This window comes from Miscanthus floridulus, chromosome 10 (genome assembly GCF_019320115.1).
Source record: "Miscanthus floridulus cultivar M001 chromosome 10, ASM1932011v1, whole genome shotgun sequence".
NCBI lineage: Eukaryota > Viridiplantae > Streptophyta > Magnoliopsida > Poales > Poaceae > Miscanthus > Miscanthus floridulus.
The window spans coordinates 6931196-6946484 of record NC_089589.1 but is presented as its reverse complement, the minus strand read 5'-3'; the positions used below and the strand labels follow the sequence as shown (position 1 = coordinate 6946484).

At 43.8% G+C, this 15289-nt stretch overlaps 1 protein-coding gene across 2 annotated transcripts; it reads right to left on the bottom strand.

Annotated features, from left to right (window-relative positions):
* Positions 1-5333: 5333 nt before the first annotated feature.
* LOC136487572 (uncharacterized) lies at positions 5334-9721 on the bottom strand. Of its 2 annotated transcripts, none has more exons than XM_066484696.1 (3): positions 9275-9721; positions 8804-8994; positions 5334-8716 (listed from the first exon to the last, which is right to left on the bottom strand). In XM_066484696.1, exons 2-3 carry the CDS (start codon positions 8919-8921, stop codon positions 5640-5642), a joined length of 3195 nt encoding a protein of 1064 aa, XP_066340793.1. In that variant the 5' UTR covers positions 8922-8994; positions 9275-9721; the 3' UTR covers positions 5334-5639. The 2 variants fall into 2 exon arrangements, with proteins under 2 accessions (XP_066340793.1, XP_066340792.1); XM_066484695.1 differs by having other exon boundaries at positions 8804-8991.
* Positions 9722-15289: the final 5568 nt, after the last annotated feature.

Genomic DNA, 15289 nt, shown 5'->3' with positions numbered 1-15289 from the left:
TAGGGTCAAATTGACTGGCACATCTCAGGAGGAGTGCGTAGGATCGACCATCCCTACGCTGAAGCTAGGTGGATCTCTAGCTCCATCGAGCAGACCCTTCTGGCTTGCTCGTGTGCCCTCGGTACGGGACGAAATTTTATGTCGACCGGAGGGCATTATATTAGGTGGTTCTACCATAAATGATCCCCAACTGCCACTAGATGCAATCACTCAAGCACATGCACATGGAAATCACTCTCAATCTCACTATGATGATGAATCAATGATGGAGATGAGTGGGAGGTGTTTGCTTAGGCTCATAAGGATGTCAAGTATGTCAAAGTGCTTAGAGAGATACCTTGGAGCCAGCCAAGGTCTATTTATAGAGCCCCAACAAAAATCCAACCATTACTCTCCTCGAGGCTGACCGGACTTGGCGACCTAACTCACCTAGAGTTTGGTCGGGTGTGTCCGGTCGCACCCGCCAGCCAACCACAGCGCGCCACCTCATCCATCATTTGAATCCGACCGTTGGCGCCTTTGACCAGCACACTCACAAACGATCGGACGTGCTCCTTCACCTAACTGGACTCACCGGGACATAAAGTCCGGTCGAGTCCAAAGAGGTTCCAGAGCGCCACAAACTTGACCGGACGCGTTAGGTCAACATCGACCTAACGCGCCACAATGTCTGGTCCTCACTGGCCTCCTCTCTGTGCTCGTGACGTCATTGTATGTCAGAGGAGTTGCTTTACTTCTATGTATCCGGTCGCATGAACCTGCCAGCGTCCGATCGTGCCTTGCTCCATGCCGCCTCTAGAATAACATGACCAGATGCACTGGCTGTGTTAGGTGTAGTGTCCGGTCAATGCTGCGCCACTACCTGAGAGCTAGGGTTTAGGACCGGACGCGCAGGTTCCCTATGTCCAGTCAGCACCCTTCGCCTCCTTTTCTTTTTCTAAGTCCTCAACTGCTTTGCCCTTGCTTCCAACTTGCTAACCACAAAGTGTAGAACTTGTATGCACGTATATTAGCATTTTTTTAAAGCATTTTACAAAGGTCAAAGTTAGCACACTAGGTTCCTAAATACATATGCAAGAATCATGTCACCTAGTGGCACTTGATAAACCGTTTAGCCAAAGAGTTCTCCTCTTTATAGTACGGCTATCGATCCTAAGTCACTCACACCCTCTATGGCGTCTTGAGTGCAAAACAAAAACCTATCTACCTTTGCCTTGATCTTCTCGGTTTTTTATTTTTCTCTTTCTTCTTTTCCAAGTTGAGCACTTGATCATCATCACATGTGATCATCCCCTTCTCTTGAGTACCACCATGCTCCATACTTGGATTGCACCAACCTAGCTCATATCACAACTCATGACAAAGGTTAGTGCTAGGTTTCATCAATTATCCAAAACCAAACTAGGGCTTTCAAGGGTGGAATGAGAAATTTCTTTCATGGGTAGGCAAGGAGATTTTAATCAAGGCAGTGGCCCAAGCGATACCGACCTTTGCTATGGGATGTTTTGATCTCTCTAAATCTTTGTGTGATCAGATAAGTGCTATGATTTGTCGCTTTTGGTGGAACCAGTAGGTTGAGAAGAACAAGATTCATTGGTTAAGTCGGGATCAGCTTATGTTACCTAAGGAGGATGGTGGTTTGGGATTTCAAGACATACATGCCTTTAATCTTGTCATGCTTGCAAAGCAAAGTTGGCGGCTATTGAAAAATCTAGACTCTATGTGTGCTCGAGTTTTGAAAGCCAAATACTTTGCAAATTCTTCGGTGTTAGATGCTATGCCAAAGTCGAATATGTCTTACACTTGGCGTAGTATTCTTCGGGGGTTGGAGGTAACAAAAAAGGGCATGATTTGGCGTGTTGGTGATGGTAATAACCTTCATATTTGCCAAGATCCTTGGTTGCCGAGAGGTGTATTCAGAAGGCCAATTACTCCTAGAGGGGCATGTCTTCTAACTTATGTTTCAGAGCTGATAAATCTAAATTCTGGGGACTGGAATGTGGATTTGGTGAAGGAAATTTTTTGGGAAGAAGACGTCAAGGTAATTTTGGCTCTTCCAGTCCATGAAGGCAGGGACAATTTAATTGCATGGCACTATGATAATCATGGGCGATTTAGTGTCAAGAGTGCTTACAAAGTTTGTAGAACTGATTTGTTGCATGAATGGAGCCGGGGGGCACAAGGTGGCAGTGGTTATGCAAATGATTTTATTTGGAAAGCAATCTGGAAGCTGAAAATCTCGGGCAAGGTAAAACATTTTTTCTGGCGTTTGGCTCATAATAGTCATCCTTTGAGTTGGTCAAGGACGCAGTCGAACTAATTCTGAAGGCTAAAGAAGAACAAAAGTTGCTGATGATCATCACCATGTGGTATATTTGGCAGGAGAGAAATATAATTAGAGAAGAAGGTCGGAGACGAGGAGTAGATTTCCTTGCTCGATGTATTCGATCATATGCAAAAGAGAACACTACAATTGTACTATGACCGACAACAGTTTGACGGGCAAGAGTGTGCGCCGAAGAAAGGAGTATTGGAGGAAACCCCCACAGGGCTTTTGAAAGCTTAATTGTGATGGATCTTTTTTGCCGAGTTCACTGGAAGGGAGTTGGGGCTATTTGATCCGAGACTATGATGGGGATGTGATAGTGTCAGGAAGAGGGAAGATAGAGTGTCTCTTAAATGCATTCCAAGCTGAACTCATTGCTTGCCTCCAAGGAATACAAGCTGCAGTAGATCTAGGTATTGGCCGGCTAATCGTGGAGACAGACGCAAAGATGGTGGTTCAGGCGCTAAACACAAATGATTATGAGGAAACTACAGTGGGTGCTTTAATTGTGGAGATAAAGTCCCTAGTGTCTTCTAGTTTTATTAGTTTTGAGTGTTCTTTTAAGAGTAAGGATTGTAACAAAGCCGCTCATGAGCTGCCCATGTTGGGTTATTTGTGTAATCCTGGGGAGTAATAAGTCATGAGTTCCATCCCTGAAAGTGTATGTAATTTGTTGCTAACGCTTTGTTAGCCGTTGAGTAACGAGATTATACTCAGTTTTAAAAAAAAGGCCCCCCAAGACACTCCACTGCTCCTCCACGTTATCTCCAATAACATCGCTAACATTAAAGTGCTCGGTCGTTGCTCCTTCATCTCCCACAGCTTCTACAAGCTTGACTGCCCTCTTTGACTTTGTTCTTGTCCACGTTGACTACATCATCCCCGGCAAGCCCCCATACTCGGCATCCTCATCGGTGTCGTCCTCTCCTATGCCCTCTGTGCGTGCCCATGGGGTCTTCTCAAAGATCACACGCATTAGGCTCTAGGACATCATGAAGCCCATCCAAGGGCTTGGTCACATCCTTCAAGGAGGGTCCGCCTCCTTTTTTTGAAGAAAAGGGTCCGCCTCCTTCGCATCAAGCTCCTGACACTGGCAGCCATGCCTACCATGTGCAACGGTGCTTGACTCACCCATGGCTAGCGGTAGCACACGACAAAGTTGGCGACGTTGGGCTGCTACAAGAGAGAGGTGGCTCGTGATGGAGGGCGGTGCTTGGGTTGGAGATGCACGTGGACTCATGGAGGCAATGGCGAATTGAGGGGAAAACATTTAGTGCATACCGGATGCACACAACGTCCATGCATACGCAACTTTGATGTGCGGCACGTGTCCACCAACAAGCATCCAACACATGCAGCCCGCAAACCATGGACAAGAACCTGGAGGCCGGAGCCGAGCACATGAGAGGCAGCAGGTGCATGCCGTTGGATCGGTCAAACTGGACACATGGCAACTATCTATGGCATGTATGCAGGGAGGCACGGTAGATAGTATGCACCGAATTTTTTTCCTGAATTGAGAGGACTATCGACGATGCTGCGACTGGGGCGAGGGTTGCGAGCGTGGAGGGAAGACGATCAACGGGATATGGCATCATTGATAGATAGCGGCTCAACCTATGCTCACACAATGGTGTGTGGAGTAGGATAAGAGGGTTGGCACCAACATGCTGACTTTTAGGGCAAAGAAATCAATCAGCTACTGTACTCTAGTGTACAGTAGCAGTTGAAAAAGAATCATCCCTCTGAAACACAAAATGCTTGAGTGATCACAGTCTGAAATTAACAGTGTGCAGCATCCAGGTACTCCAAGAAACACACAATACCATCACAACAGTGAACAGACCCTTGAACAACAGCCCCATGTTTTCTTCATCATTAGGCTAATAGTTATACTTCATCATTCTATTTCTCAGTAGGGCACCACACCACCTTTTCATTGCCAGGCTTGCATTGTATATTTGCATTGCAGGAGGCCCCATTAAAAAGACCGACTCTCTGGACAAAGGTGTACAAATTAAGGCCTTGTTTAGTTCCTTACCCTAAAATTTAGTTCCTATTACATCGGATGTTTGGACACATACATGGAGTATTAAATATAGACTTAAAAAAATAACTAATTGCATAGATTGTGACTAATTTACGAGACGAATTTTTTAAGCCTAACTAGCCCATGATTTGACAATGTGATGCTACAGTAAATATGTGCTAATGATGGGTTAATTAGACTTAACAAATTCGTCTCATGGATCACTGAGGACTTCTAATTTATTTTATTATTACTATGCGAACACTCTCATATGACGCCCCGATGTGATACCTCAAAACTTTAGCCCCATGATTTAAACACCCACCAGTGCTAAAGGGCCAACAAACTGGAAAGCAACCACCTCATATTTTCCCCCATTTCTTTTCAGAAGATTACACATGGTGCACATGAACAAACCAGATCCTAGGAATATAAAAATGAATGTTATGCTCTCACATTAGCACGCCCCCATGCAAAACAGTATATGGAATCCAACAAAACACTTGCAGAACAAGCTCATCACAAGGATATCATCATTGCATCATCACCTTTTTTCATGGCATTGTGGGGTTATAGTATCACAACATCAGGAATGGCTGTATTAGCCTGTCCACAGCCAGCCTCTGCCTTTGACATTGCAATCAGATCCAGCAGCAGCCTTGTCTGCTGCGACTGCGATCATGAGACACATCGTGCATGTCTTTACAGACAAGCCACATGCACCTGCAAAATTTAGTGGTTGGTTGGGTAGTCCACCTCACCTCCACACATGAGCCAGCACAAATAATGTGCAACCTGCCTTTGATCTGTTAGCATGCCACTGTCGGCCGTGGACATTTTTCTTGTGACAGAGAATAAAAAAGCTAAAATGAAAATGACTATGTTAGTGTCAATACAATGTCTACAGCTCCCATTTCTGTGTCTTAATTCAACATGTAGGAGTTGTGAAAGACCTGAACTTACCAGTATACCAACTATATGATCAATTTTGACAATGAGATTACCAACAGTGTGGTATTAATAATTGTCATTATACCAGATATGAACAAATTTACAAGAATAAGCAATATCTATACACCATATTAAAGAATATGACAAATAAATTGCTTCAAATATTCTAACTTCTCTGAGAAACTAATGAAACTATTTGATGGCAAGATGCCAACTTGCCTTCAGATCATAGGAAGGGCTTCTGCGGTACCGTTGGACCACACTCCAAAATTGTTTCTCCTTCCTAAGTTACTTGCAAAGGGAGCAAAAGGTTTCACACTCCAGAGTAAAACCTTATTTGTTCTTTCTTCTGGATACTCTGCTGGAAACTGGCACCATTGACTCGAAGCTCTCATATCCGTCTTCAAACACCCTGCTGTGACGTAACAACTGGCTAGCTGAATCATACCCCATGAGTCGATGGAGTGCCGAGTCAGAAACCTTCTTGCCACTTTTTGTGGCAGCAAGGCTACTAGATCCAGCTTGAGTAGGCAAGCTTCTTGTGTATGATGCTCCATAATCTTCACTGATACTAACAGGACCCCCTGTGAGGCACTCAGCATAATAAGAAGCAATATCATCATTTTTAGCGACTACGCTATCATCCAGGTTGTATGACTCTTGGGCCACATCCACACTACTCTTTGCATTTGCATTGCATACTGCAGGAAATGATAATGCCAGAACCTTGGAGCACTTGCCGCATTGCATTTTGCCAACCTTTGCTTTTGATATGTAGATATCTGATGGCATTTGAACCAAATTGAAACAGCTATTGCAGATAGTGAATGGGGAAGCACCTGACAGAGGCCGCAAAATATGCTTTCTCACCACTCGTTTCTGCTCCTTGTAACTTGACCTAAGTGATTCATGGTCCAGAATTGTGCTTTCAGCGTACGAGGGCTGATAATATGAATTGAACTCCCATGGGTCATAATTGTGTGGTAGGCGTGTTTGAGCATGTCCAAAATGGCAATGGGTGTATGTATAGGTTGGAGAGAAAGGATTTGGTGGTGGGTACCTTGGCGGCCTTCCATGACCATAATAGGATTCTAGAGCACAGGAACTTGGAGCGGAATCACCGTCAACACTTTGAAGATGGTGCTCAACATCATAGCTATTGGATTGTTGCTGGTACTCTAGGTCTCTCTTCTGGTAACTTGTCTCCGAGCCCTTCTGGCTCGAAAGCCTACTTAGCTGATCTCTTAGTTCATCCATCTTTTTGAGGCGCACATGTCTAATGTTATTATTGAACTTGTTGGCTGTTCTGTGCACCAAATCGCCCCGACTGGGAGACCCACTTGAGGGAGAACTTGAGGTACCATCCATTTGTGACTCCATAAAGTTTTGAATTGAGTGGAAATCTTCAGAATCAAGTGACTGTCCCTGACGAAGCTGGCTACCTCTAGATCTGTAGGTCATTTGTTCTTTGTTCTTATTAAAGCTAGCTAACTTGGACTGATTCCTCTTATTTGGCAAGCTTGAGAACCTAGCAACAGCTGCCCTGTTTTCTTGAATGCAGCTGGCCGTATTTCCATCTTCCATAAAATCCTCTTCCTTTTCTTCAGTGGCATCAGGTATTGGCTCATCTTGTTGAAAACTTTGTTCAGATTTGGCGTATCCGGCAAATGAAGTGATGACTCCTTCATACAGATGTGCACTTTCGTCCTCCAGGGACTGTCGATCCTTACCATGCTCATTCTCATGAACCTTCTTTGCAATGTCCTCATCTGCAACAGCAACATTCACATTTTCATTTTCCATACAGCTCTCTTCATTTTCTCCAGCGCCATCAGCTGTCTCTTCATTTCCATGAACTTTCTCTGCAGTGTCTTCATCTGCAAATACAAGATTATCACTGACATGAATGCAATTGGTCATGTTGCCATCTTCCATACAACCCTCTTCCATTTCCTGAGTGCCATCAGTTGTTAAATCTTCATTCCTGTGAACTCTCTCTGCAATGTTTTCATCTGCAAGCATAGAATTATCATTGCGATGCACACAATTGGTCGTTTCGTCATCTTCCATGTAGCCATCTTCCATTTCCTGAGTGCCATCTGCTGTTAGCTCTTCATTTACACAAACTGTCTCTGCTTCTTCTGCAGGCACGAGGACAAGATTATCATTCCCATGCTCTTTCTCAAGGGAATCTGCAGGCACAAGATTATCATTGGCTATCTTGTCATCTTCCATTTCTCGATTGACATCTGCTGTCAGGTCATTTAGTTGAAAACTTTGCTTAACCTCGATACTGCCATCATCAACTGAAGAGGTGCTTCCTTCAAAAGGATATGCACTTTCTGTGTTTGCAGGCTGGAAATCCTTATCATGCTCTTTCTCATGGAATCTCTCTGCAATTTCATCGTCGGCAATCACAATATGCTCACTCCCATGAACAGAGTTGGCAGTATTGTTGTTATCTTCAATACGCTCATTTCCTTGATTGCCATTGCCTATTGCCCTGCTTTCCTGGTGAGAAGTTTGTTCAGATTTGAGATGTCCACTGTCAAATGATGAGAGGCTTTCTTCACATGGATGTTCACTTTTAGCACCCAGGGCCTGTGGATCCTTGTCAAGCACATTTCCATGAACTCTACCTAAACCCATCCCATGCTGCTCCAATGGCTCTTCTGCATCGCTGAAAGACATCTCTAGTTCTTCAATCAATCGACCATGTGGATCGCTTCTGGGGGCATCATTCGCTCTGATCCTGCGGCTACCCATTTGGTTACGCAGAGCATCACTTAGCCCGCTGCTTTCTGCTTTGTCCGAGAAGTATTCATCATCACTACTAAATGAAAGAGACCTCTCCAACTCTTCGATCAGAGCTTTGTGAGACTCAACATGCACGCCTTCATACATGTGCGGTCTCTCCTCCCTGTGAGCAGCCTGACTTTTATCATACAGTGTCGTGCTCAATTCACTAGTACCAATATCACTGATTTTGCCTCCATTGGCCTTTTCACCCATGTCAACATTCTCGACTGTTTCAGTCAAATCTGAAGTAGAACCAGCACCAGCATCTTCGTTATGTGTCTCTTTCTCTTTGACCATAACCTCAGAGTTTTGGATATTCCCATCATCAGTTAAGGAGCATGTGTCCTCCTTTGGATGCTTGGCATGGGTTACACCACTATCTGCTTCAGAAATAGTTCTTTCGTCGACTGCGCCGTCACAGGAGTCGATATTGTTGACAGTGGAGGACACACTTCCATGAGGCCGATCAACAGAGGGGTCAGCTCTCTGTTCGCCCGAACAGATTGATCCGCTACTCTGGATAGAGGATCCCTTCAGACTACACGGAGAGCTGGTGCTGCGCTCCCCAGATTCCGAACCAGCTCGTGCTGCAGGGGCAGCCCGATGTTTCGCTGCATCGGTGACACACCATATACCGATCAGATTGTTTGTTTGTTTCCATAAACATAGAAATGAAAGACGGATGGAACGATTCGTACCTCTGAGAACCGTGCCACAGCCGCCGCACTTGTAGACAGGAATGGAGGGGTACTCGACGAGGAGCTGGTGGCATTTGGGGCACCTGACGAACCGCAGGCTGTGAGGTTCCATGGCCATGGCTTCCCCGCGGTCTATCAGCTCCGGAGGAGGCTAGATGCGCGCGGTGGAGTCAAATGGCATCAATCCCCTGCTGGTGCAGAGAAACAAAGCTACATCAGCGTGCCACTCTGTACCCATTCACCACCTCAGAGAGTCAGAGTGCCATGACTCTGTTTACTATCCCCTCGCTTGTGTACTCGGGGAGGCAATCAGAATGGACAGCGAGGCTCGCACGCAGGCGGCCATGGCTTGGAGCGGTAGCAGATCTAGGGACTAGGGTTGGAATGGAGAGAGAGGAGCATCCAGAAATAGTAGTAGTGCTGCAACCCAGCGAGCGAGCGGAAAGAGTTGTGGTGGAAAAAAAAACGAACCTTTAGCTCTTTTTCGCCGCGGGCAAGGAGGCATGATGATCCTGTTCCTGAAGATTGCTCCCTCTCCCTGATGCTGGACTTGGGCATGTAGCCTGTTCCCTCCTTCCCTCGATCCCCCGATCAATCGCTCGGCCTGTCGGCGGCCAGGTCGAGGCTGCTGGTTTGGCTGGCTGGAGTTTGACTCGGGAGGAGGAGGACGAGGAGGGGAGGATTGAGGAAGGGAGGAAGAAGAGCCCGAGCCCCGCCGCCCCTCCGAGACAGACAGACTGACAGGCAGGGGGAGCGGAGGGGGAAGAGAGAAATGGGACGGCGTGCAGGGCGCCGAGGAGAGGAGAGGGAGAGGAGAGGAGAGGGAGAGGAGTGGGAGGGATGAGACAAACGTGGCGGCGCAAGGTCGGAGCTTTGCTGTGCGGCGTCCCCCGTCCCCGTGTCCCTGTCTCTGACGACCCTGACCGGCTGGTTGAATGCTTGGTTTCACTTCGCCGTTTGCAAGTTGCGTGTCAGCACGGGTGGTGTGAGCCGCCCGGACACGGACTTCTCATCATGGGGCTGTTGTGCCTCTGCTGCTGCGGTCAATTTACGTCCAAGTCAAAATCAAATAAGTGCTTGTTTAATTCTCAAAAAGTTTCCAAAAAAGTGTTATAGTAGTCATCGTATCAAATTTTGCGATACGTGCATGAAGCATTAAATGTAGACGAAAAAAAAACTAATTGCACAGTTTGGTTGAAAATTGCGAGACGAACGTTTTGAACCTAATTAGTCTATGAGTGAACACTAATTGCCAAATAAAAACAAAAGTGCTACAGAAGCCAAAATTCCTAAAATTCGCGAACTAAACACAGACTAAGAAAAGGAAACAAGATAATCTCCTCTTTCGCAAAGCATCTTGTAGGGTTGACTCGGTAATACAGTCGTGTGTTGTTGCTGTTAATGGACTCTAGCTGTTTTCTAAAAAAACACATATCAAATCTAAATTTGGTAGAAAGAAGATCGCTGTTGTCCTCCGATAATTTTTAATAACGTGATCTCTTTGGTGCATCTATTTTGCTATGTATCTACGTATATAATAATATGTTTAGATACATATCAAAATGGATGAACCCAATAAGTCAAAATAACTTATAATTTGGAATGGAGGTAGTAGAACTGAGAGTGGGTTCAGAAAAACCGTTGAAGTGATGCTCTAAGTTAGGTATTTACACGGCACAGTCAAATCATTCCATCAAATAAATTCCGGGCCTGCTTGGTTGACTTCCAAAATTTGTCATGTCAAAAGTTGGACAAAAAATTACCATAGATTTGGCAAGCTAAATGTAAGAGTTTGACAAGTTTTGATAGCAAACCAAATACTAACCAAAATCATAGCTTACCAAATCTTTAACATGGCAAATTTTGGAAAGCGAACCAATCACACCCTCCATTCCAATTTGAATCATAAAAAAACAAATTCTTCGTGATTTATAATGGCCTACATTCTCTACTGGTAAATGAATAAAAAAACAGGAATGGCCAGAACGTAGGTACTCTCAATGTCCTATGATAGTACTTCATTATTTAATGCCTTCAATTATTACCCAAACGCAACCAAACATGTAATTAGATTCCGTCCAGATCGACGTGTTTGACTGCCTACCAACCAACCTAAAGACACAGCTTGTGACTCCTTCTCCTAGATGGAACAGAGAACTGACTTGAGCAGTGAGCACACATGAACTGGTTGTTGTGCCGACACACGACACATTTAATTTGGGCTTGTTGCACAGCACAGGCACAGCTTGTCACCGTACCCCCAATTCTGTTCTTCGTGAGCGTGACGCCTGACCAATCTGTCTCTAGCAGCTAGGCACTGTTAATCCAACAATAGCCCATATTTCTGTCATGGGCTAGGCCCAACTAGGTAACCTCAAAGGGCACCACGAAGTGCTATCTTCCGTACGTTCGGGCCCGTTTAAACCACAAATGGCCCACACAACCATTCGCTTGTCTTTGATTTTTTTTTTTTGGCACCTCGGCGACAGCCGACAAGTCGACGACAAATATATGAGAAATTTAGTTCCTAAGCCGTAAAAAATGTTGTGTTTCCTTTCTTGACCTTTTTTATTTTGAATTTCCCAATTTGGTCCCAAAACCAAATGTGTTTCTTTTTTTGCCCTTTCGTTAGTTTGAAGCTTGACTATCAATAACTTCTAAATATTTAGCTTGAAGATTATAAGATAGCTTGTATACATTAGTCTTAAAAGCACTTTTAGAAATTTACATAGTTATTGAATTTTTTATATAATTGTAATAATAGAGAAAAGTTATAGTCCATTTTCTATAATAAAATGACAAGAACAATGGAACGAAGGGTGTACAAGCTACCCAGGTTGACGACATAAGCTTAAACTAAGCCCTACTTGAAAACGAATCAATGTAGTTGTTTCTTGCATTGTACTTTTTAAAAAAAAAATAGATATGCCCAAATTGCAGTTTAATTTGGTGTTATGACCCTAGGAACAATAATATATAAGGACTAGATCCGGGGCGCTAGCGTCGGACGGGGCCCACGCAGCGAGCGAGTGAGCGCCTCTAGCAACGTCAGACTTGCGAGCGAGCGCCCCAGCAGCGGCCCTGCGCTGCCCCGGACGTCGTTCGCGCCACCAGACCGCACGCGGAGGGCCGCTCGCGCCCCTTCCCACTTCCTACGCGCATCCCATGTACAACACCCCAATCTACATGCAAACACTTGCAACATACAAAAAAAAAGACAGATGAAACACTTGAAACATGCATATGAAACACCTGAAAAAACACTTAAAAACATTGCAAACATTACGCAACATCCAGCCAAAACACTTGGAATATGTGTGAAACATATGCAACATCCAAATAAACACACTTGCAGCATACGTCTGAAAAAACAGGTGAAACATTGGAAACAGACGCTTGTCACATACATGTACAACCATTGCAACATCCCGATCTACTTTTGCAACATCCGTATGAAACACTTAAAATATATGTCTGAAACAACTGAAACATTTGAAACATAGGCTTGCAACATATCTAAAAATGCCTTAAAACACTTGAAACACAGCATTGTAACAGAACCGACCAATTATACGAGATTAAGTAAGAAAATCTTCCGCCGAAGCAGATAATTTAGCAAACTTAAGCCCGTATAACCCGGTAGTCCGTGAAACCTCGAAGGATTTCAAACCAATCGACATACAAACCAAGATCGTATAAGTTTAGCAATTACCGTCACATGTTACATAAAATTTGCAATGACAGTTGGATACCTCAGAGTTTAGAACATAAAGTTATTACAACCCAAGTTTAAACTAAAATAGCGGAAGCAAATATTTTTAAAGCCACACACACACTTTTGGTTCAGATACAGTGCCAGTAGATAGTCATCTCCATCAAAAGCATCAGATGAGAGATACGGAGTGACCATTGCCCTTGGTCCTAGTTGTCACCTATCACCGGGTATAGGCAGTTAATGCAATAGCTGTAGTACATTTGACCATCTGCAACAACAATGGGAACAACGCCCTGAGTACAAGAAGGTACTTAGCTAGACTTACCCGCCTTAAACCAAAATAAAGCGACACCAAGGATTATGCAAGGCTTTCTTTAGTAGGCTAGCTGACTCGTTTGCGAAAAGCATAAGCTATCATGAAGAAACCGTTTTAAATACTTTGCATCATCTTTATTATGACCTATCCATCTAGGTAAGCACCTATACTATAGCAATTACTTGATTAACCATTAACATCCAGTTACCAACTTAGATTTAGCATATCCCATACCATCTAGATAACCATTAGTGTTCCATCATAATTACTACAATGCTGTAGCTCGAGTCAAGTGCTCACTATCCAGGAGCGATGGCGATTCGAATCGATTCATAACCAGCTGGTGATTTATTCCTCACACAAACCACACTCACCGATCAAGTGAGCTACATATCATCAATGACACTTTCTAAGTAGCCGCGAGATAACAGTCAGGGACCGCACTACCCAGGGACCGCCCGACAGCCAGGACGCACCTTGGGCTCACTCTTCGCGTCCCCGTCATACCCCCTTCAGCACTAATCTGCCAATCTGAGTTTATCCCGGCTCGAATAGTGTCACTAGCTTTGCGGTCGAAAGGTACTTTATTCAGCCAGCTAAATATGAGGTATGCGTTCAACATGACAAGAGGGACGAGCAATGATCGGTCCTTAATCGACACAGACGGAAAACTAGCAGCACCCCAAAACCCTGTCTGGTTGCCTTCAACTTTTTTCGTCCGGTCTCCAATTATCCATCACACATGGTTAATTCTAGGATATCATTCTTTCCATAGCTAAATTCTTTCAGTAACCATCTATAATGTCGGTGACCGGAAATCACCGATCGCTACCGGTCTAAGAAAGGCTAAGCAGTTATTCGATCCCGATCTAACAGGGTAAAAAGGTAATAAGGTAGGCAAGGATAGTAATAAATGCATCAACGGTTTTAATCAACTCCTACAACTTAATGCAACAATATATAAACTCATATATATAGAAAGAATTGCTTTTATAAAGTAGGAGACTTAGAATGCTCCAGGGCTTGCCTCGTTCGAACAAACTAGGTTGATGATCCACACACTCAGGCAAGTCCTCTCCTTGCTCCTCTTCCTCTAGCACCTCTTGTGCCTAGATTTCTTGTGGATCTGTCCCGGTCTGCTCTTCCTAAACTACTACTAGCAACTCCTCCTGCGATCATGTATGATGCAGATGTATAAGTGCTAATGCATAGGTGCATCAGAGAGATGACATGTAATGATCATGATGCATGAAATGTAGATGAACATGTTTAACTTTATTGGACATAGTAGAAGTAAAGCTCTTCTACAAGGTAGCCAACATCATACAAAAACATGTACTACTATACTACTACTACAACCACTGTACTAACATGCCAAGTCACCACAGCAAGTTAAGATGCTTCAAAGATACACCAAAGCAAACATCATTAACTAAACATGCATTAAAGAAGATTATTTTATTACATTTTAAACTAGGGCTACAACAGCATCATATATTTCTGGTGCTCATAAAAATCTAAGAAAATTATAATAGCATAGTACTATTCTAAGTAGACTACCATAAATTTTTATGGCATTTGGATAAGTAAAATAGCCTACATAAAAATGACAACCTGTGGTTGATAATTAAGCATGAAAATACTTTGTACTATAAAAAGTGTCAAACAATAGATTTGGTATTTTTCCTATGTTCTATATAGTAAACAATCACTGCACAAAAATTATCATACACATGTTTTATACAATTTTTGCTCTCTATTAAAATAACAAAAATTATCAATTAAAGGCACTTGAACTACACGTCAATATTTCTCTACAGAACATGTATGACATATATTTTTCCTATAAAGTACATCTCAAGAATAGATCAACCAAATTGGAATCATATTTTTCTGATGTATATTCTATTTACTAGACATTTTCTAAGAAATCAGCATTTATTCAATTTAAATAAAGCTACATAGAAAAGTATCACAAATTTGACATGCAATATTTTTAACAGATAGATCCAGTCACAAGAAACCTAGCAAAATTTGTTTCATCAAATTTGGAGCAATATTTGTCAATTTATAAATTTTCAAAGCATTTAAACAAAATCTGTAAATTATTTCTTTTATTCTTTCTGAAAATCCCGGCTCGAAAATGCTAGATCCACCCGGATCTGAACACACACGTACACACACAGGGGCTGACAAACGGGCCCGGGGGTCAGCGGGACCCCACCCTTCAGTCGAACCAAAACAGAGGATATCACCGGTGGCGAGAGCTCGCCGATGGTGAGGTCTCCGGCCCAGTGAAGGTGACCTACGTGCTCTACGGCTCAAGGCAAACTCAGCTGTGCAACGGGCATGGCCAGAGGTGCACGGAGGTGACCTCACCGACGTGCATGGTAGCACGGCAGCTCGGCTCTCCGGCAGGAGCACGTCTTCGGCCATGGGGTGGCGCGGGGAGCGG